Source organism: Salmo salar, chromosome 05 (assembly GCF_965601325.2).
Source record: "Salmo salar chromosome 05, fSalSal1, whole genome shotgun sequence".
Classification (NCBI taxonomy): domain Eukaryota; kingdom Metazoa; phylum Chordata; class Actinopteri; order Salmoniformes; family Salmonidae; genus Salmo; species Salmo salar.
The window spans coordinates 31,922,486-31,945,614 of record NC_138295.1 but is presented as its reverse complement, the minus strand read 5'-3'; the positions used below and the strand labels follow the sequence as shown (position 1 = coordinate 31,945,614).

At 41.5% G+C, this 23,129-nt stretch overlaps 1 protein-coding gene across 4 annotated transcripts in view; it reads left to right on the top strand.

The window, feature by feature from the left end:
- Positions 1-20,228, top strand: part of LOC106604630 (complexin-1) — an 80,896-nt gene extending 60,668 nt beyond the window's left edge. For all 4 annotated transcript variants that reach the window (XM_082975139.1, XM_014199457.3, XM_045718051.2 and 1 more), the window contains 2 exons: positions 2,091-2,269; positions 16,252-20,228. In XM_082975139.1, the coding sequence (XP_082831265.1) occupies positions 2,091-2,269; positions 16,252-16,449 (377 nt within the window). In that variant the 3' untranslated portion in view covers positions 16,450-20,228. The remainder of the gene's footprint in view (positions 1-2,090; positions 2,270-16,251) is intronic.
- Positions 20,229-23,129: the final 2,901 nt, after the last annotated feature.

Below are 23,129 nucleotides of genomic sequence, written 5' to 3'. Positions count from 1 at the left end.
TAACAGTATAGCTTCCGTCCCTCTCCTCGCCCCTACCTGGGCTCAAACCCGGGACCCTCTGCACACATTGACAGCAGCCACCCTCAAAGCATCGTTACCCATCGCTCCACAAAAGCCACAGCCCTTGCAGAGCAAGGGGAACAACTACTTTAAGGTCTCAGAGCGAGTGACGTCACCGATTGAAACGCTATTAGCGCGCACCACCGCCAGCTAGCTCGCCATTTCACATCGGTTTTACGTGTAACGTATCATCAACATTGGTGTTCAATGGCACATTATATGACATCCACTGTAGAATGAAACTGTTAATAAGACTGATGTGTAAAGCAACGAGGAGACCTCAACTGACCCTTTGTGAGATGTCGAAAAAACCTAGTCCTAGTCGTTTGTTTGCTATGCTAACTCGCTAATGAAACACCAAATAGACAGTGTATTTATGAATGAACGTTCTCTTCTCAGGACGAGGTGCTGTAGCTTTGCCTAACTCCTGCTTGCCAGCATCAGAATGCAAAGTGGAGAGTAGCCAGCGACCCCGAAGGTCATGGCGTGCGATCTCATACATTTTGGGTTGAAACCAGATGGCCATGTGTTCTCTTCCTCCTCTGGAGAGCTGGGTGCAGCCTGGCTTGTCGGAACTTTGCACAGATTGGATCAAGACAGCGGGGCTAATGCTGAAAGCGTAAGCCTTTTGGACCGGGAAAGGCTCGTGAAGGATGGGGTGTGGTGGAACCATCTCCACTGCATCTTCGTCTGTCATCGGGGAGGCCCAGTTCTCATTAAAATACATTTCCAGCGAGTTGGGGCATGAGCGGTGTGGTGTGTGAGGGTGTCTGGGTATCCATGGGCGGCCATGAGAGAAAGAGAGAGAGAGAGAGCACAGGCATGCGTCCAGCTGTTGGAGTAGAGTAGGTGAAGTTTCCGGACTGAATACACAATGTCTCATGCCTCGACACGCTCTGTGTCAGACCTCGATGTGAGGAGAATACACATTGGATCTGCCCTCTGCAATCTGACTCTCTCTCTAAATGTAGTATTTGGCTTTTACATCTTTTAAAGTTATGTAGACATTCTTTAATCTATTATTCATGAGTGTATTTTGCTGAAGTGTGTGGTCTTGATTTTAGGAAAATACACAAGCATCCTTCTCAGAGACATCAAAAAGGTAGCAAAGTGGATTTGTTTAATTTTACAGTGTAAGTGATCTGATTGTCCTAGTGTGATTTTTTTTGTCATAATGCTCAGAGCCGCTGGCATAGTGTCAGTTTTGCACGTTAAGAAAACTGCTTAATTATGACGAGGTGAACACTTTCCAAAAAGTTGGGAAGGAAAACATGCTCACGTCCCAGATGTGATCTATATGACCTGTCACCACTTACAACTACTTCAGCCAAATTTCTGCATTGAATAAACCATTAGATGTTAATCAACTCCCCTCTTCTCCATTTATAATAACTGCCTGCGTTTTTGTCTTCATGTTCTCTTTTCCTTCCCAATAGTCCAAAATTTCGACATACAGTATGTAAATGTCCATCTGCTTGGTCAATGCAGAGTATGTATGAGCAATTGGTCTCTGAGGTAATGCCTATTCACTTGGTTTTTGGCAAGTCTGTCCAGCCTCTTTTCACTTCGGAATAAAAGTGATCCAGTGACGCACTCAAGGGCTACGGTATATTCCGTAATGAAATTCAGATGTCATTGAATAAGACTTATCTTCTCTGTGCTCTTTTTTCTAGCATATCTAACAAGCCCGGCCAGGGGTAGAGATCAATGAGAGGATGTCCTATTATCTGCTTATTATCAGCTATCTTCAAATCCTGCCATAGAACTCCAAGCCATAAAAAAAGCCCTTTGTTCTCAAGTCTTGACCCACTGTCCAGTTGGAACATTTGTGTGTAGCTCAGCCTCTGACAGAGATAGCCATGGCCGAAGAGTCCAACACAAAACCCATCAAAAGGAAATCATTTAGAGGGTCTTTAATTGGGTTCACGTTCAGAGTTGTTGTTTCCTCTGTTGTTCAATACTGTACTGTGGGTTCCCTCATAACAGACCCATGACTGACATTTCTTCCCTCCTTTCGTTCACCTCTTAAGGAGCTACCAAAGACATGGGGAAAATGCTGGGTGGGGAAGAGGCTGAGAAGGATCCTGATGCGGAGAAAAAGGAGGAGGAAAGACAAGAGGCACTTCGGCAACAGGAGGAGGAGAGGAAGGCAAAATATGCAAAAATGGAATCGGAGAGAGAAAACGTCCGACAGGGCATCAGGGATAAGGTAAAATTGTAATCCTGTTAAATTATGAATCTTATTTAAATATATTCAATCCCATTGCAACTTTCATACTCACATGTGATTGCCTCCCGAAGCAAAACTCATGCATACATTATCATATGTAATGTCGCTGTGTGTGTGTGTTTGTTTATGTGTATGTCTGTCTGTCTGTGCATAAACAAACAATGCACTATGCTTGTTAAATTCCTATTTGATTATTATTTCTATGTCATCCAATGTTGAAAATCTGGTAGCTTGGTTCAGCAGCGGTGTCTTTTGAGCCTGGCAAGAAAAGAGTGACTTGATATAACCTCAGAGAAACATGCTTTAGAGTTGGAGAATTAGCCATGAGCTTGAGTGAGTCCTGAGAGCACTTGCTTTGGAGAGAGACAGAAATGACAGTGCAGCTTCAGCAAGCGTTGGAAACCGAAGACTGTGGAGACTGACTAAATGTCTTCTTAGCAAAGACTAATTTCTCAAGCAAGAATTTATCTAGGACTGTCTGGGAGTGGTCTGAGTGGGGAGGGGAAAACTGAAAACTAGCTGTTTGGTTTAGAACTCTTTCTTATTGGTCTATTAAAGTGGAACTGACAGCATTTTAGCAATATGAAATCTTATTCAAATCTGTTCAGGAAGGAAGGAAGAATATGACAAGCAATATGGTCATTTTCATGTATTTCAAAATTCATTGAATGTTAAAATTCTATAGCAATATAGAGTGGGAAAGCGTAAAGACAGTAAATAAAACCATTGGTCTTGTCCAGGAGTCTAAGAGGACCGGTGCGCCATAGCCAATCAGTGCTACAGTAGACCTATATGCAAATAATGCATTTGGTACACTGGCCATTTATTTTTTACCTTTATTTAACTAGGCAAGTCAGTTAAGAACTAATTCTTATTTTCAATGACGGCCTAGGAACAGGGGATTAACTGCCTTGTTCAGGGGCAGAACGACAGATTTTTACCTTGCCAGCTCCTTTGGGTGGTGGCTGGATGTCCTTTGGGTGGTGGACCATTATTGATACACACGGGATACTATTGAGCATGAATAACCCAGCAGTATTGCAGTTCTTGACCCAAACCGGTGCGTCCAGTACCTACCCAATTCAAAAGCACTTAAATCTTTAGTCTTGTTACGAACCGGCTCGTAGCCCATAACAAAGAGGGAGAAAACACGGAGATAAATAAATAACCTAAATATATTTATTACACAAAGTATACTATATACAAGTAACAGTGGTGTGTGTAGTGGATGCATGCATAGATGGTGATAATGAGGGGTGTTGAGAGGTGCCAAAACAAATGAACACAAAGAAGCCCCAAAATGTCACAACAAAAACAACAGTGTGACTGCGTGGAGTCACCTGCGTGGAGTCACTCCTTGATGTATGGGGGGGGGGAAAAGAGCAGAGAGAAAGAATACGGCAGACAGAGTGGGAGAGCCCCCCCCCCCCATAAAACCGGTGACCACCAAGGACCCTGGACCACCACACAAACACACTGCCCTGGTTAAAACGGCCCCACCCAACCTAGTCCTCCCCAGACCTCAGCAACCTTTCCACACAGGAAGCAACCTTTAAGAGGAAAGAAGAAAACAAGGACAGCAAGGAACAGATGACAGGAGCGATAGGACAACACAAAATAAACAGTGGCTGGTCACATGGATGACATGCATACGTCACAACACTCGGGGAAAGCGCGCATGAGAAAACGCTTGTCCACCTGTATCTGCATAAACCACTACGCAGTCCAAATAAACAGAGCACCCGACCAGAGGCGATCCTATTCATAAGGTTGGGAAAAGTGACAGGTGCGTTACGTAGGCCGAAACCCATAACTGAATATGAGTACAGACCGAAGGGTGTAATAAAGGCAGAGGTTTTGTGTGCCCTACACATAAGTGGCACTTGCCAATAGCTCTCAGGTCAAACTTGCTCACAAACTTCGCTAATCCAAACTGATCAACGCAGTCCTCCATCTGAGAAAGAGGAAATTAATCTGGCTTAGTGACACTGTTTGCCTTATGGTAGTCTGTACAAAATCTGTTTGTCCCATCCGGTTTACTGACCAAGATACATGGAGAAGCCCAGCTGGAGAAAAAAGGCTCAGCAATATCCATCTCAGCATCCAGACAACTGCGTTTCTCTGAAGAAACTCTATACAGTGAATTTGGAAAGTATGTAGCCCTCTTGACATGTTGCACATTGATACGTTACAGCCTTATTCTAAAATGGATTAAATGAAATACAAATCCTCATCTACACACAATACCCCATAATGACAAAGTCAAAACAGGTTTAGAAATGTTTGCTAATTTATAAAAAAAAAAAACAGAAATACCTTATTTACATAAGTATTCAGACCCTTTGCTATGAGACTAGACATTGAGCTCAGGTGCATCCTGTTTCCATTGATCCTTGAGCTGTTTGTACAACTTGATTTTAGTCTACCTGTGGTAAATTCAATTGATTGGACATGATTTGGAAAGGCAGAGTGTCCCACAGTTGACAGAAAAACCAAGGCCATGAGGTCGAAGGAATGGTCCGTAGAGCTCCGAGACAGGATTGTGTTGAAGCACAGATCTGGGGAAGGGTTCAAAAACATTTCTCCAGCATTGAAGGTCCCCAAGAACACAGTGCTCTCCTTCTTAAATGGAAGAAGTTTTGAACCACCAAGACTCTTTCTTGGGGGAGAAGGGCCTTGGTCAGGAAGGTGACCAAGAACCCGACGGTCACTGACAGAGTTCCTAGAGTTCCTCTGTGGAGATGGGAGAACCTTCCAGAAGGATAACCATCTCTGCAGCACTCCACCAATCAGGCCTTTATGGTAGAATGGCCAGACTGAAGTCACTCCTTAGTTAAAGGCACATGACAGCCCGCTTGGAGTTTTCCAAAGTGCAGCTAAAGACTCTCAGACCATAAGAAACAAGATTCTCTGATCTAATGAAACCCAAGATTGAACTATTTGGCATGAATGCCAGGCGTCACGTCTGGAGGAAACCCTACGGTGAAGCATGGTGGTAGCAGCATCATGCTGTGGGGATGTTTTCCAGCGGCAGTGACTGGGAGACTAGTCAGGATCGAGGCAAAGAGGAACGGAGCAAAGTACAGAGAGATCCTTGATGAAAACCTGCTCTAGAGCTTCCAGGACCTCAGACTGGGGCAAAGTTTCATCTTCCAATGAGACAAAACCCCTAAATATTCCTTTCATCCTCGCCTGTGAAGATGACAGCCCCTCTTCAGCCATCCCACCAGCGGTGCACAGGCACTGCCGGAAACCACACACACATAAGACAACAGGGACTGAGGTGACCTGGAAGACCCCCAGTCATCACAGAGCACTGCCAGAAGTCCATGCACACCATGTCCAAACACTAGGTCATTTGGAATGAAACCTGTGAAACCTAACCATGGCAACCCCTCCTCCCAATCCTTATGCATCTCTGTACAAAAAGCTTTCAAAGACTTAAGCGCGCTCCAGCGCTCCTTGACTCTGCGTGTGATAGGCCCTAACCAAATTGTGTTTAATATGGAGCTGTTGGAGAACCTGACCAAACAGACCATCTGAATATCCTTTTGGATTCCAAACCGCGAGAAACTGACTCAAAGCTTTTAGCATGAACTTAGTCGTGATAGACCGGAGATGACAGGCAGCAGGAAACCTAGTGCTCTGACACTTCACAGTGAACAGGTAACTACTACCATTCTTAGAGCGAGGCAGAGGGCCAACACAGTGAACAGGTAATTACTACCATTCTTAGAGCGAGGCAGAGGGCCAACACAGTGAACAGGTAACTACTACCATTCTTAGAGCCAGGCAGAGGGCCAACACAGTGAACAGGTAACTACTACCATTCTTAGAGCGAGGCAGAGGGCCAACACAGTGAACAGGTAACTACTACCATTCTTAGAGCGAGGCAGAGGGCCAACACAGTGAACAATCAGATACTCAAAAGGCCGGCTGACTATGGGAATAGGAAACAGCGGTACCGGTTTAATAGCTTGATTAGTTTACCCGTTAATTGACAGGTTGATGAATGTAGAAACATCCCTCTTTAACTTAGGCCAAAAGAAATGTCTAAGTATGCGATTGTAGGTTTTCCTCATGCCCAGATGTCCAGGAGCATTGTCCTGGGAAGTTTTCAACACCAACTCACGAAACCTAACTGGTACAACAACCTGACTAATAGCCTCCCCCACGAAACTACTATGAGGCACCCATTCTCTCATCAGGACATCATCCTGGAGAAAATAGCCACGGGCGACATCTCCTAACTGTTTCACGGGCACAATTTGGTCACAAAACTCTGTTCAACCCGATTCCCCTAATTAAAACACTATTCCCTGAATCAGTCTCAGCAGAGAAGGGTAACACAGACTAACACAAACAACCCAGAGGCACCTGTGTCCCTCAGGATCTTCACTGGCACTGGGTTGTTACTTCCTAACAGAGACACAAAACCCTCCCTAATGAAATGTAAATAATCTGGGTCAATTGGGACTTTCACATGCACCTGGGCATGAGACCAAGTGAGAGGAGTGAATGGATGTCGGACAGGCGCTGCTGACGCTGTAGGCTTAGGTTTAACATTAGCACGAGTACTACATTTACCCTTTACCCTGAGAGCAGGACATTTGTTTTTCCAATGACCTAGATGAATGAAGCACTGCCCGTGAACCAGAGTGTCTTGGTGGGCGAGGCTCAAATCTCTCCGAAAGCCCCCACTCACTCGGAATACGGGGCTCTGCAAAGCCACTATTGTGAGTCAAAACAAACTCGTCCGCCAAAACTGCAGCTTCAGAGACACTCTTTTCGTTCATGTACGTGGCTATTCGATCAGGGATTATGTCTTTAAATTGCTCTAGCATAATCAGATTACACAGCCCCTGGAAATTCTTAAGCGCAGAGACGGAACACTTGTGATTAAACTGTAAAGAACTCTCGCGTAAAATCAACATGAGTCTGTTTATCAACCCTTTTTAAAGTTGTAAATCGTTGTCGGTATGCCTCAAGGACCAATTAGTAAATCTGTAACAGCGATTTTAACCTTAGCATAGCTGACACTGTCGGCTAGACCAAAAGCTGAATATGCTTCCTGCACTTTACCAGTCAACACATTGCAAGTGTGATCAAAAATCAGGCCAACTCCTAGTGTCAGCAACGCGCTCAAACAAAAAGAACATCTCAGGTTCCTTGTCATTACATTTTGGCTACAGCAGTAAGTTTCAAACGTGTCCGGGGCACCTCCGAGAGAGGAGCGACCCGTAGGTAAATCAGGGTCACCTTCCCTAAGCAAACTCTCCCAAGCGCTTTCCTCCCCTAACCAATTCCTGCCACTCTTGTCGCAGCTTGATTTTAGCGCGCTCCAATTCCTGTTTAAATTTCAGTTCCTTATCATGCTTAACACGATCAGCACACTCAAATTCCAATTCCTTATCACGCTTAACACAATCAGCACGCTCCAAATCCTGTTTAACCTGTTTAAATTCCAATTCCTTATCATGCTTAACACGATCATGCTCGAACTGTAGCAGAAGCAGTTCTTTCTGCTGTTCAAAGGAAAGACTAAAAGGGGCAACAGACGGAGCGGCCATTGTAGCAAAACGGGGAGACGGTGGGGGGTGGCAAGTCCTCGGCAGAGGCTGCCCCAGTGATAACTACGGGTATACCACTCTCCATCAGATTAGCCTTCAATATCAACCTAATCATTTTTGGGGGCGATTATCACTAATCAAATCAAATTTTATTTCTCACCTGCGCTGAATACAACAACTTATCATGAAATGCTTACTTACAAGCCCTTAACCAACAAAGCAGTTCAAGAAATAGAGTTAATAAAATATTTACTAAATAAACTAAAGTAAAGAAAATCTAATCAATCAATAAGGTAACACAATACATTTACATAACAATGAGGCTATATACAGGGGGTTCAATGTAAGTCATCTGAGTGGCCATTTGATTCGTTTAGTTGTTAAGCAGTCTTATGGCTTGGGGTTAGAAGCTGTTAAGGAGCCTTTTGGTCCTAGACTTGGCGTTCTGGTACCACTTGCCATGCGGTAGAAGAGAGAACACTATGACTTGGGTGACTGTCTTTGACAATGTTTTGGGCCTTCCTCTGACACTGCCTATTATATAGGTCCTGGATGTCAGGAAGCTTGGCCCCAGTGATGTACTGGGCCGTACGCATTACCCTCTGTAGTGCCTTACGGTCAGATGCCGAGCAGTTGCCATACCAGGCGGTAATGCAACCGGTCAGGATTCTCTCGAAGGTGCAGCTGTAGAACTTTGAGGATCTGGGGACCCATGCCAAATCTTTTCAGTCGCCTGAGGAGGAAAATGTGTTGTCGTGCCCTCTTCACAACTGTCTTGGTGTGTTTGGACCATGATAGTTTGTTGGTGATGTGGACACCAAGGGACTTGAAACTCTCGACCCGCTCCACTTCAGTCCTGTCGATATTAATGGGGACTTGTACCTCCTTTTCCTATAGTCCATGATCAGCTCCTTTGTCTTGCTCACATTGAGAGAGGTTGTTGTCCTAGTATCACACTGCTAGGTTTCTGACCTCCTCCCTATAGGCTGTCTCATCGTTGTCAGTGATCAGGCCTACCACTGTTGTGTCATCAGCAAACTTGATGGTGTTGGAGTCGTGCTTGGCCAGACAGTTGTGGGTGAACAGGGAGTACAGGAGGGAACTAAGCACACACCCCTGAGGGGCCCCAGTGTTGAGGATCAGCGTGGCAGACCTGTTGTTGCTTACCCTTACCACCTGGGGGCGGCCCGTCAGAAAGTCCAGGATCCAGTTGCAGAGGGAGGTGTTTAATCCCAGGGTCCTTAGTTTAGTGATGAGCTTTGTGAGCACTATGGTGTTGAACGCTGAGCTGTAGTCAATGAACAGCATTCTCACATCGGTGTTCCTTTTGTCCAGGTGCAAAAGGGCAGTGTGGAGTGCGATTAAGATTGCGTCATCTGTGGATCTGTTGGGGCAGTATGCAAATTGGAGTGGGTCTAGGGCTTCCAGGAGGACGCTGTTGATGTGAGCCATGACCAGCCTTTCAAAGCACTTCATGGCTACAGACATGAGTGCTACTGGGCGGTAATCACTTAGGCAGGATACCTTCGCTTACTTGGGCACAGGGACTATGGTCTGTTTGAAACATGTAGATATTACAGACTCGGCCAGGGAGAGGTTGAAAATGTCAGTGAAGACACTTGACAGTTGGTTCTTGCATGCTTTTAGTACACGTCCTCGTAATCCGTCTGGCCCGCGGCTTTGTGACCTGTTTAAAGGTCTTGCCCACATTGGCTACAGAGAGCGTGATCACAGTCGTCCGGAACAGCTGGTGCTCTCATGCATGCTTCAGTGTTGCTTGCCTCGAAGCGAGCATAAAATACATTTAGCTCGTCTGGTAGGCTCGCGTCACTGAGTTTCCCTTTGTAGTCCATAATAGTTTTCAAGCCCTGCCACATCCGACGAGCTTCAGAGTTGGTGTAGTATGATTCAATCTTTGTGCTGTATTGATGCTTTGCCTGTTTGATGGTTCGTCTGAGGGCATAGCGGTATTTCTTATAAGCGTCCAGATTAGTGTCCCGCTCCTTGAAAGCGGAAGCTCTAGCCTTTAGCTCAGTGAGGATGTTGCCTGTAATCCATAGCTTCTGGTTAAGAAATGTACTTACGGTCACAGTGGGGACGACGCCGTTGATGCACTTATTGATGAAGCTGAAGACTGAGATGGTATACTCCTCAATGCCATTGGATGAATCCCGGAACATATTCCAGTCTGTGCTACAAAACAATCCTGTAGCATATCATCTGTGTCATCTGACCACTTCTGTATTGAGCGATTCACTGGTACTTCCTGCTTTAGTATTTGCTTGTAAGCAGGAATCAGAAGGATAGAATTATGATCAGATTTGGCAAATGGTGGGCGAGGGAGAGCTTTGTATGCGTCTCTGTGTGTAGAGTAAAGGTGGTCGACAGCTTTGTTTTTCTCTGGTTACACATGTGACATGCTGGTAGAAATTAGGTCAAATGGATTTAAGTTTGCCTGCATTAATTTCCCCAGCCACTAGGAGCCCTGCTTCTGGATTAGCATTTTCTTGTTTGCTTATGGCCTTACACAGCTCATTGAGTGTGGCCTTAGTGCCAGCATCAGTTTGTGGTGGTAAATAGACGGCTACGAATATTATCGATGTGAACTCTTGATAGGTATTGTGGTCTACAGCTTATCATGAGGTATTCTACATCAGGTGAGCAATACCTCGAGACTTCTTTAATATTAGACATTGCGCACCAGCAGTTATTGACAAATAGACACACATCCCTGTCCCTCGTCTTACCAGATGTATCTGCTCTGTCCTGCCGAAAAACGGAGATGCCAGCCAGCTCTATATTATCCGTGTCGTCATTCAGCCAAGTTTCGGTGAAACAAGATTACAGTTTTTAATATATCGTCTTCCCCTCTGCTGAGCACACCAGACCAGATCACAACAAGATAAGCGCCAATCACACTGGTCACCACAGGAGAGAGATGAGATACATAAGGAGCTTCCCCGAATCCTACAATAGCGCAACCCTAGTCTTCGCGTGGATTCGCGGTGGGTAATTACGCTACCGCTGGCACGGAAAAACCCCCGGCATGCTGGCGGATTCCAGATCCTCCCCGAGCCACGGTTGTGCCCTGAGATAACTGCTTTGTCCACAGACTCCACACAAAAATAATAAACAAAATAACCATGCCCAACGTATTCCAAAGTGGAACATGTCACTAAGCCTAACAGGGGAAAATAAAGGCTATAGCTCCGGGTAGAAAATGGCAATACCCTACCCAAATCTCCCAATGAGGTACACAGCAGATTGCACTCACCTACTCGGACCAATGTCCCAACAGCAAGTAGAGCAAAAGTTTTCAGCCTGGGCAGGGGCCTGGAAACTAACCAATGTTCCTCTCTCCAAAGCAGCACACCACCAACTATCCACCGCAGTGGCAAGTTTACCAAACAAACAAGCAAAGGCAACCAGTACTGGGCCTACCAGACAGCGCAACTCAAAAAAGCTGTAACAAAAGATGCAAACAAAGCACTTACAGAGTTGATCAAAACGCTAACTCCACGTCTTCTCCCAAACAAAATATTCATACCAGTTAGCTTAACCACACTAGTATTTGGCCTATTGGCATACTTCTCCAGGCAACGCACCTGTTTGATGACATCACCAGACAACCAAAATCACTAATACATCTCTAAGGCACTATACCGAACACTTACAAGACTAGGCAATGAATACCAACCGAAGCGCTTCTCAATTAGCATTAATCCATCATAAAGGGGGAAAAAAAACTATATGCCAAAAATGTCTAGGAACCATCCTTATATCCCAGACGAGCCCCCACTTGTTACGAACCTGCTCATAACAAAGAGGGAGACAAGATAAGGAAATAATAAAAACATATTTATTACACAAAGTAAACTATATACAAGTAACAATGGTGTATGTAGTCAGTAGTGTAAGTAAGTGAATACCTGCATAGATGGTGATAATGAGGGGTGTTGCGAGGCACCAAAATGCCACAAAAAAACAACAACAGTACAGTATGTCTGCATGGAGAGAGTCTCCTTGATGTATGGGGGAAGGTGTATTTATCTCCAGGACACACCCGATCCCAGGTGTGTCCCATTTCACTGACGACCCTCTCAACTCCGCCCACCGACATCTTATTAAGGAAAACTAGAGCAGAGAGAAAGAATACAGCAGACAAAGTGGGAGGGTCATCACACCATACACCCTCTTAATGGCACATGCACAATCTATGTCTCAATTTTCTCAAGGCTTAAAAATCCTTCTTTAACCAGTCTTCTCCCCTTCATCTACACTGATTGAAGTGGATTCAACAAGTGACATCAAAGAGCAGGTGTCCTTAATGTTTTGTAAACTCACGTTTTTTGACTGAACTGGGCCTTTAACATCCAACACAATAGGTGTGATCAGTCTTCAAACCAGCCTAAAGGTTTCCTTGCTGTATGTAATCTGTAGATGTTACTGTTAGTAAGCGTGGAGTAATGTGTGGAATCATCACCGACTGTGAGATAGCCAACTTCCTATTTAATGCCAATCAATTGCTTTGCAAAGAGAGGGGCTAAAGACGCAGCGTCTTATTGGCGGCACTGGCACCTAGCTGATCTCACCAGGATTAAGACTTCATCTCCATGTTTCACTCAAGATGTGACTGAGATGCACAAACATCTATGTTGATCTTCTCCAACATGCACAACCACACTATTGGCATCAGCAAAATGCTACGGCGCCTCTATTGTGCCGTTGTGTAAAGCAGTCAGGAATTGTCTTGGAAAATCGAGTGAGTCAGCTTACTTCATTGTTTAAGCCTCGAAGATGAGAGAGTGCTTTTTCTAGCAGGCCTACCATGAAAGAATCATGAACAATTAGCAAATTCACATTGGATCATGAAATATGACCAGTGTGTTAGAAACATGATGTATTTACCTGATTTGTTTGATATTAATAGTTAACGATTATACACTTAACAGAAAGTAGAACATTTCTGTTCTGTTTAACCTCTTGGGGCTAGGTGGGACGCTAGCGTGCCACCTGTGGTGCACTCCATCAACAGCAGGTGCATTTCAAGAGCGGCAAATTTGAATCCAAATAAATGTCAAAATTCAAATTTTTCAAAAATACAACTATGTTACACCATTTGAAAGATAAACATCTCCTTAATCTAACCACGTTTTACGATTTCAAAAAGGTTTTACGGCGAAAGCATAAATTTAGAGTATGTTAGGACAGTACATTTACAAGAGTTGTGTGTAATGTTTTGTCAAGTCAAAGACAGGGTCACCAAAACCATAAAACCAGCTAAAATGATACACTAACCTTTTACAATCTCCATCAGATGACACTCCTAGGACATTATGTTAGACAATGCATGCATTTTTAGTTCTATCAAGTTCATATTTATATACAAAAACAGCGTTTTACTATGGCATTGATGTTGAGGAAATCGTTTCCCTCCAATAACCGGCAGTCAAGTCAGCGTCAGAAATTAAATAATTAAAATTAGAAAACATTGGTAAAATATTATATTGTCATTTAAAGAATTATAGATTTACATCTTTTGAACGCAATCAACTTGCCAGATTTAAAAATAACCTTACTGGGAAATCACACTTTGCAATAATCTGAGCACTGTGCCCAGAAAAATACGCGTTGCGATACAGACTAGACGTCATGTTGGGGAGATCTAAAATCGAAAATACTATGTAAATAATCCATTACCTTTGATTCTCTTCATCAGATGTCACTTCCAGGTATCACAGGTCCATAACGAATGTAGTTTTGTTCAAAAAAGCTCATCATTTATGTCCAAAAATCTCCGTCTCGTTAGCACATGATGTAAGCCAGCCGGACTTCTCGTCATGAACGAGGGGAAAAAATATATTTCCGTTCGTTCAAACATGTCAAACGTTGTATAGCATAAATCATTAGGGCCTTTTTTAACCAGAACATGAATAATATTCAAGGTGGACGAATGCATAGCCTTTTATAACGTATTGGAACGAGGGTACCCAACATGAAGTAGCGCGCCAGGTGTCTAATGGGACATCACCGTTCCATGGCTCTTGTTCGGTCAGATCTCCCTCCAGAAGACTCAAAACACTTTGTAAAGGCTGGTGACATCTAGTGGAAGCAATAGGAAGTGCCAAAATATTCCTAAACCCCTGTGTTTTTCAATGGGAGAGGTTTAAACTCAATACAACACATCAGGTATCCACTTCCTGTCAGAAAATGTCTCAGGGTTTTGCCTGCCAAATGAGTTCTGTTATACTCACAGACACCATTCAAACAGTTTTGGAAACTTTAGAGTGTTTTCTATCCATATATAATAAGTATATGCATATTCTAGTTACTGGGTAGGATTAGTAACCAGATTAAATCGGGTACATTTTTTTTATCCAGACGTGCAAATGCTGCCCCCTAGACCCAACAGGTTAATTCTGTGTTTCTATAAAGAGATGGTTTCCACTCTAGCTTTCTGCAGTTAGTCTGGGCGTATGGTCAAAGAAATGGGTTTTGCTAGAGATAGCTTGAGCTGACAATGACTTGGGGATAAAAACCTAAAGCTGGCATTCCATAGACAAGATGTGGTGTGTGTGACTTGAGATAGAGAGAGCCTGGAAGAGTTTAGAACAATCCCTCATTGTCTCATCTTACTGGCATCTGGGAAACTAAGCCAGGTTGTGGGTAAAACAACATCCCATGCAGATAACCAGGAGATAGACCAAGGTGGCTTATGGGAGGGGTGGAACCAGTCCTGACTAAGCATTTTTAGGTCCTATATATGATCTCTATTTTTTCATTATGAGTTAGGCTGCTCGGCCGGTTGACTAGTCTCATTATTGCAATAATTAATCGATATTGAATAAAGATGATTGTTTGAAGAAATAACAAAGTCTCTTACTTGATTAGAATATTCCAAGATACCAGTCTGATGCACTTTAATGAATGTCTTACACACTTTTGATTTGCGTTATCGTGACAGAATTAGCGTTAGCATTTCTATACGCCTCAGATGGTACTGAGAGCACTCCCTGCCTTGCCCCCTTCTGAGTCCCTGTTCACAAACTATATCCTCTCTGTGGCTAAAGCCACGAGATCCATCCTCCTTTAAGATGTTTACTGGCTGAGAATCACATTCATTTCTGCTTGGGAGAGCAGCAAAGTGTCACAGGAGAGTCCGACTCATTTTCCGCTTCCGTGCCCCAGGATGGTCCATCAGTCAGGTAGGCTGTCGGCCCTCACTGTGGCCCTACTCCCCTCCTCAGCTCTGACAGTAACTCACCAGAAGCTCTCTCAGCCAGAGGTCTAATAGAGGCCCAATCCTCCCTTGCATAGTGGGAAGCTCACCTGGCTGATCTCAGAGAAAGTAGTCCTGTTTTGGTCCTACTGTGCAGTATAATGGGCGCTATTGTTGTACATTGTAGATCATGTTATACTGAAAATCACGGGGTGGCTGGAAGCCTAGTGGTTAAGAGCATTGGGCCAGTAACCGAAAGGTTGCTGGTTCAAGTCCCTGAGCCGACTATGTGAAACGTCTGTCGATGTGCCCTTGTGTAAGGCACTTAACCCTAATTGCTCTGATAAGAGCATCTGCTAAATTATTTAAATGCTTGGTGATTGATTGGTTTATGTATTGATTAATTGTTATTTATTGTCCTGCAAGAGGAAATTATTTCCACTTTCCTTAATGTGTTTTACACTGCTTGATCAAAGACAGAAGAAGGTTGAGATATTTTGTAATGATAATGGGTACATACACAACCATTGAGATATGTTTCCAGAGGAACACAAAATTCCCCCCCAAAAATGTATCACTTGAAGTATGAAGTGATCCATTATTTCAACCTGAATTGAATGTGTAGGAAAGACAAGTGAAGTTGTTGAAATGATTTTACACTAAAAGGATTTTCCTGCCAATATTCAGCTTAGTATTAAAATAATGACTTTAATTCAAGAACAAATCCACTTGATTTGAATGGAGAGGGGCACAAGGTCTCTACATTACTATTCAAATTGTTAGTATTCAAGGAGGCAGATTGAGAGCCAGATGGCTCAATGCCAAGTAACTGGCACAATGCATCTTGGTGGGTCATATCGAGACAAGTTCATTGCAAGCTCAAGATCTTGGTTGTGCATTCAAAAAAATCCCTCTACACTTTGTGTATTCCAGGGGGGGCTATTGCAAGGAGAAAAGGGAGACTAAACCCCCCCCTTTAATTATCATAAAATCAACCATAACTACCATCTTGTATTGTTATGTGTATTCTATTGTCACATTGAGGTGCACAAAACTCTGAAGACTGAAGAGCGCCAGAAAATTGATAGAAAGTACAAAAGTGCATGTGTGATGTGATGTGAAGTTTATATTTGTTCCCTAAAATGGCCGCCTTTGTTTGTTTTCTGTTCCAGTACGGCATCAAGAAGAAGGAGGAGAAGGAAGCCGAGGCCCAGGCTGCTTTGGATCAGGCAGCAGAAGGAAGTCTCACCCGCCCAAAGAAGGCTGTCCCACCTGGCTGCGGAGACGAGGAGGAGGAGGAGGAAAGTATCATGGACACGGTCATGAAATTCCTTCCCGGTCCACTTATGGATATGTTCAATAAAAAGTAACAGTGTTGGCGATATTAGATTGTTAACCTTCCAACACACATAACCAAGACCACCATCCTAACCAACCCTTCTCCTTCACCCATACATCCCTGTTCTAAGAGCCCTGGTTGAATCAACGTGCCATAATATTTGTCCTTAACTTAAATTATCTGTGTTACATTGTCTTATTTGGAAGGAAGACCACTGATTGGTGGTACTATGAAACTATGTAGCATCTGCATAGATCCAAAACATTAACTTAAAGACAAATTTGAGGTGTCCAGGCCTTAGAATGTGATCTGAGATCAACCATAATCCACCCTTTTTGTTTGTAAATAGCCTCTGGTTTAAAATAAATATATGTGATTACCAGAAAATATATTAAGAGTCTAAGCCATAATTTAAACTTTTGAGAAATTCTCCAAATCATATAAAATTTGATTGAATTTTGCTGTTTATTGCTTCTCCATTGAGACTTCATACATATACTGTTCTCTGTCCCAAGACATTCATAGGTTTTAATGTAAAAAAAAATTATAATGGTAATAGTAACAACGTGGTGAACCAGAAAGAAAATGGATAACTAATTCAACAAGAAATGTTTTTCAAGCATGCAGTTGATATATTTTGTGGAGTACAGTACATGTACAAATTCAATTAAATTTGTTATGATTAAGTGAAATACATTAATATTGAGGCAATAACTCTGGTTTTCAATTTTGTTTCAATGACACCACTACTACTATGTACAGTAGGCTATACATAAACATCCTAACTGTTCTTCCTTGAGATGTCCACGATAAAAATGAAAATGCTCAACAATGAACCAAACAACATTGGCAACATTCCTGATGTACCTGTGCTTAGTACAAACCAATAGAGTTGTATGTCTTGTTGCTAACTTTATCTGCTTCGCTCCTATAAAGTAGGACTTGTGGGAATCAAATCCGGCAATTGGACGTAGATGCTTACTCTTCTTATTTCCATGTCTGTAAATATAGATTTACGAGATGTACTCATAATTTCTCAAGCACAACTATGTTGTGATCACACTTTATGTGAACAGACAGTGACAGTGGTGCAATATACAGTATTGTTCAAGGTTTTCCTGTTAACTAAATGGAGTGCAGTCCTGAATCAGCAAAAACAGACACTCTTCATTGTTATGTGTTGAGCTTAATACGTTTTGTGTGTCAGTGTACAGACACAGCGTTGTCTGACTAGTAACGGCAAAGCATACGAACTCAGTCTGAAGTGTGATGTGGGGAAAGAGGTGGAGGATTGGCTTAATATAGGGGGTTTGATCGGACAGCATTTGAACCGGTGAGGGTCCTTGTCTCTCAGTGGGATTTGGTTTGTGGTTCTAACATACCGGTAAATTGTGTTCTAAACTTTGCCGAGAATGCAGGACAAGACAGGTATTAGTAATAACTTAAGAGGCATGTATACACCATAGGAAAGAGTTGTCCTCCGCTGAGTTTGTATATATGTTGTCCATTTTGATCCCAGAGGTCAATATGTACATTTCCCCAGAAGTTGCTGTGCTTTAGTTCTACCACAGAATAATTTGTTGAAAGTTATTCAAAGTTTATTCTAACTTTATTGAAAGTTATTTCAGAATTTTCAATCAATTTCTTAATTTAAAATGAGCTAAGCTGGACTGTCTGTTTCAAACATTCCAAATATTTAACACATTCCATAAGGCCACTGGCTTCATAGGATCATGGACATCCATATGGCCACTGGCTTCAAAGGATCATGGACATCCATATGGCCACTGGCTTCAAAGGATCATGGACATCAAATGACAAATTTGTCGCTAGTATGTGTAAAGAATGCCTTTGATGTTCTTCTCTTACTGTAAGGAATTTTTGCTTGAAAATCCTTTTTAAGTGTTGAGGTAGATAAAGATTCAACACATGACCAAGTAAATGTCAATAGCTATCTAGCCTGCCATGTACAGAAAAAATGTCCAACATGTAATCAAAGGGAAAAATGAAATGCATTATAGCAGCTAGCTAACTTATAGATTGCTAGGTAACAGATAGCTTGTTAAGCCTTTATTTGGGAGTGAACAAGCTAGTTAGCTAGCTATCGAGCATTTGTCAATAATAAACAATCTGGAATAATAATATTTGCTTGCAAACCAATAAATGTTGAGTACACTAGACAAGTGCCAAGCAGTTAGGCGATGGTATTTGTGAAACTGCCACTGTTTATATCGGCCCAGTGTTGATGCTAGTTATATTCAAGATTAACCGTTAGAAACCCGCCAGGTGTGATTCTGGGGCCTTACTAATGTAGTAGCAGTGAAATAGAGAAGAAAAATGTGCATGTCGTAAAACCTAGCTACATAGTACGCTCTCAAACTTTCCTGCCAATTGCCTACAATGTTTAAAGCTAGACATATGAAAGCCACAACATTGAGGTCCTTTATAGAGCACATTTATTGAACTTCCTGTGATGTTTATGTACTTGTGAACTGCCTTCAGCCACTTATTTATCAATGTGCTAAAACTTAGCTGAAATGAACGACCAATACTTGTTGGTATTATACAATTACTGCATACTACTTTTCTATTTATTAGTTGTTGGCACATGCATTCATCGACAGCATTCAATTCATCATTGACATGTTTTATTCTATTAAAAACCAAAGAATAGTCTTGTTAGTGATAGAATGTCTCATACTGTCAATTTCTTTATCTCATGTTTTTTCTTTATTTCAAATTCTCAGGTATTTTAGCTTTTCGTTTGTACGTTTTTAATTCATATTTTCTAGTGATCATGTAATGACCACAACTTAGTTAGAAAATGCAGTATTTTGTTGTTAGGGACCAAGCACACCACATCATTCATTTACGAGGATAATGGGTAGATGGCATGGATCTGGTTTGCCCCTTATAAATATTTTATAGAACCAACCCGACAAGGTTTTCCAGCAACTTACAGTTGTCTGAAATCCTGTCAAAGTTCCAGATTTCCTACTTGGAACACATTGTAGAATACTAAACAGTCATGAAAGTGCTCAGAAAGAAAAACAACCACCTTCACCTTTCATCTACAAAATGGCATCTCTGCCTATTTGTCATCATCACCTAATCACAAACAAATGCCACTTATTGGCAAATGGCTGAAAAACAAGTCACATGTCTTAATGGTTCTTTGTTTGCTATTCTAATAGACACCATGCCAGATTACTGTTGATCCACTCTTTCTCACTCTTCAAGTTAAACCATTCTTTCATTTCACCCCTCAATTAACCATCAATATGATAAAAACTGCCTGACAAAAATCCCACTTAAAACATTCCTATGTTGTGACTTGAATGTAACTGTCTGATGTTTCTATCTTTGCATTGTCTTCGACTGTTTCCTCTGTGTTGAGAAGATGCTTATTCTGGTGCAGTTTTCTGTCTGTATCGTTCCTGTTTACGTCCACTGGTGGTTGTACTTCGAGAAATCTGTCTCTTTAGTATTTTTGTATTGTAAAATCTTCTCACCCTTCTCCCTATCGCTCTCTCTCTCTCTCTCTCTCTCTCTCTCTCCCTCTCTCCCTCTCTCTCTCTCTCTCTCTCACTCGCTCTCTCTCTCTCTGTTGACAATTGTGTGCATGCTTATGGTGTGCAATGTACTGTAGGCAAGGTTGTTAAGATAATTGTTTGTGTCTTCTGTGTTGAAAAGCTCCACCTGACAGCCTCCCTGCATGCCATTTCAGGCTGATCTTTTAGTCTCTGTAACATTCCTGCCAAAATGGAATCACCGCACACTCTGAGAATAAAGTGATTTCATATAATTGTTCATCGTCGTGTGTTTCTGATGGCTCACTGTACATTATAATTCTCATAAATTATTCAAAAGCAGTGCAGTGGTATAAACGTAGTTCTGTTATAGGGAAATGAGAAAAGATTTTGTAGGACTGTAGAGATTACTTCCAGAACCGCAATATGAAATCATACTTATCTTATTTGAGTAAACGCAACGACATTACATGTGCAGACAACAATGTATCAATTGTAACTGTTTCTGTTGCTGACGTTCATTTTTCATCTCAACATGGTTGTTATGCATCTTCACGTTTTCCAATAAATTTTACATCTATTCAATAAAAGTGAAAGGGCTGTGAACAGAATGTACTGTGTCATTCAAAGGGTGATTGGATCTTGTTTCCAAAAGATTTAACTGGTAATTATGTTGCAGGGTGAGTGGAAAAGGAACATCAAAGTAATGCAAATGGTGCTCCTCTCACAATAAAGTCTGTTTGCCATGAGAGGGGCTCTGATATGGGTATCAGCAACCTTCTACACCAAACAAATCCACTAGAAAGTATGCCCAGCAAGGATTATAGACATACATTTTTTGTATTATGTTAAATGCCATTGCATAGGACACAAACACAGGATTTAAATTCATCGATTACAATGGTGAGACATTTTCCAGCATTTTCACTGGGAGGGAGGAAAAGTACTGTTATGCAAGCAGCCTTTGTTTTGATTTTTAATGAACTTTTAAAGGTTGCAGGCATTAGCTCTCTGTTTGTACAGAGTTCTATTCTCACTAAATCTTGGTTTCAAAGATTTCAAACATGAAATCTTTAAAAAGACAAAATTTCATGTTTAGGCATTAATAACAAGGTCTTAAGTGTTTGTGAGCATTAATTTAAAAAATAATTTACTAACAATTTAACACCTTTTTGAACATATTTTCCAAAACAAGTCCTTAAAAATCTCATTACCGCAATGCTCTGAAAACGTCAAGACTATTAGGAAAGCTAATACATTTTCACATTTTTTTTAAATGTATTATTAACAGTCATCCACACTTACTTGAAACTCTGAATTAATATATATTTTTAAATTAACATTTTTATTTATTTGATTTTGACTGATTTCTCTCATTACCGCAACACCTTCCGCAATCTACAACCTAATATTTTTCATTGAAACCTGACATATTTTCAAAATGATGTGGCAAGACTGAAATAACGTAACGTATAGATTAACATTAAATGAACACCTGTTGCGGTGATGATACATAGGTTTTGGAAATGAGGTTGATGATTTCGGTAATGATAATAAGTATACTAAGACTGAGGTATGGTTAAAAACATCACATTTAATGTAGAAAACAAATTAGATATCGGCACAATCATGGATTCAAGTTCAATCAATTTCATTTTTGCTGTGCTTCAAAAGTACATAACATACATAGGCTAAAAACTGAGAAAACATAAAAACAACACATACAAAAACGTTAGAACAGCACATGTCATCGTCACTACACATACTGGCCTGTACAGTGTCCCATGGGGATGATGTTTCTATGACCCCAAGCTGGTGTAGCTTCTTCATCTTCAAGCCAAAGTTTTCATGCGTTTTGCAAGAACATGTTTCTCCGTCTGTGACTCTTGTGTGTGTGTGTGTGTGTGTGTGTGTGTGTGTGTGTGTGTGTGTGTGTGTGTGTGTGTGTGTGTGTGTGTGTGTGTGAGCGCGCGCGCGTGTATGTGGTGGATGCGTACGCGCGCGTATAAACTTCCTAACACTGTAGGGTATTGACTTCCTATAGACACCGTATGAGGCATAGGCTTCCTATAGACTATACATATGCTAATTACTCTTGCTGTAACCTCTCCAACCCCTAAACTCTCTCTCTCCTTCCTTCTGTACTCTTCCAGCAGTTCTGGTTTGGTGTAAATTTGTTCTCTGAATTTTGTCTGCCTTCGCTAAAGCTTTCTTTTTGTCACTTGCTGACTGTCTGCAATTAAACAGTACATAAAGCAAAATATCAACAGCTAGTAAATAATATTTAAATTAATAGTTAATTTTATATATATTTAAAAAATATAATCTGTATGATTAAATTCTCATTACCGAAACAGAAGTTCTCTCTACCGCAACTGGCCTTAAATTGCAGCGGTAAGTGAGAATGGTGTCGCGGAGGATGAGGAACCTTAGCATGTTTTGCTAACAACAGAGAAGACATGATGACTAAGCAATTTTTTACTCATTGTACATAATTTTACTCTGTTTGAATTACAACGTAACATACACTCAGACAGAGCTGGACGCGTTGCTGTAATGAGAATTTCAGCAGAAAATGCAATAAAATACAAAAATAATTGAAATGAAATGACTCTGCGCAAGGTAGAGAACACTATTATCTTTATTATGATATTTTGTTATATTACTAAATGACATGTTTTATATTTAAAATCATTCCTGCCATGGTATTTTAATGGTTTCATGAGAATGACCCATATAGAGAACAGCCGGGCTTTTGATCACTTAGAAATTCTATTTAGTCATTTATCACCTCGCTCAAAAAAGGTCTCCATTTGAGCAGTTGCCATTCCATCCATATCTTCCAATTTAATGGTCTTTGTGCTTCAACGCTCAACCCTCTTATGGGTTTGGAATTCATTAATACAACATTTTTACAGCGACATAAAAAGATGAACACTGAACTCTGTACTACAAAAAACTATAAATCTGCACTGTTGATGTTTAGCATTTCAATTCTAACATTTACAATCCAATGCTTTCTATGGACATTTCACAAGTTGTTTACCGATCAGATTCGATTGATCAAATGTTTTGATTGTTAAAGCAGAATCCTTAGTTGCTACATTACATTTTGGACTTATAAATGAATGATATATACCCATTGATTCTTAAATGATATAACTTATAAATCGCTCATGGG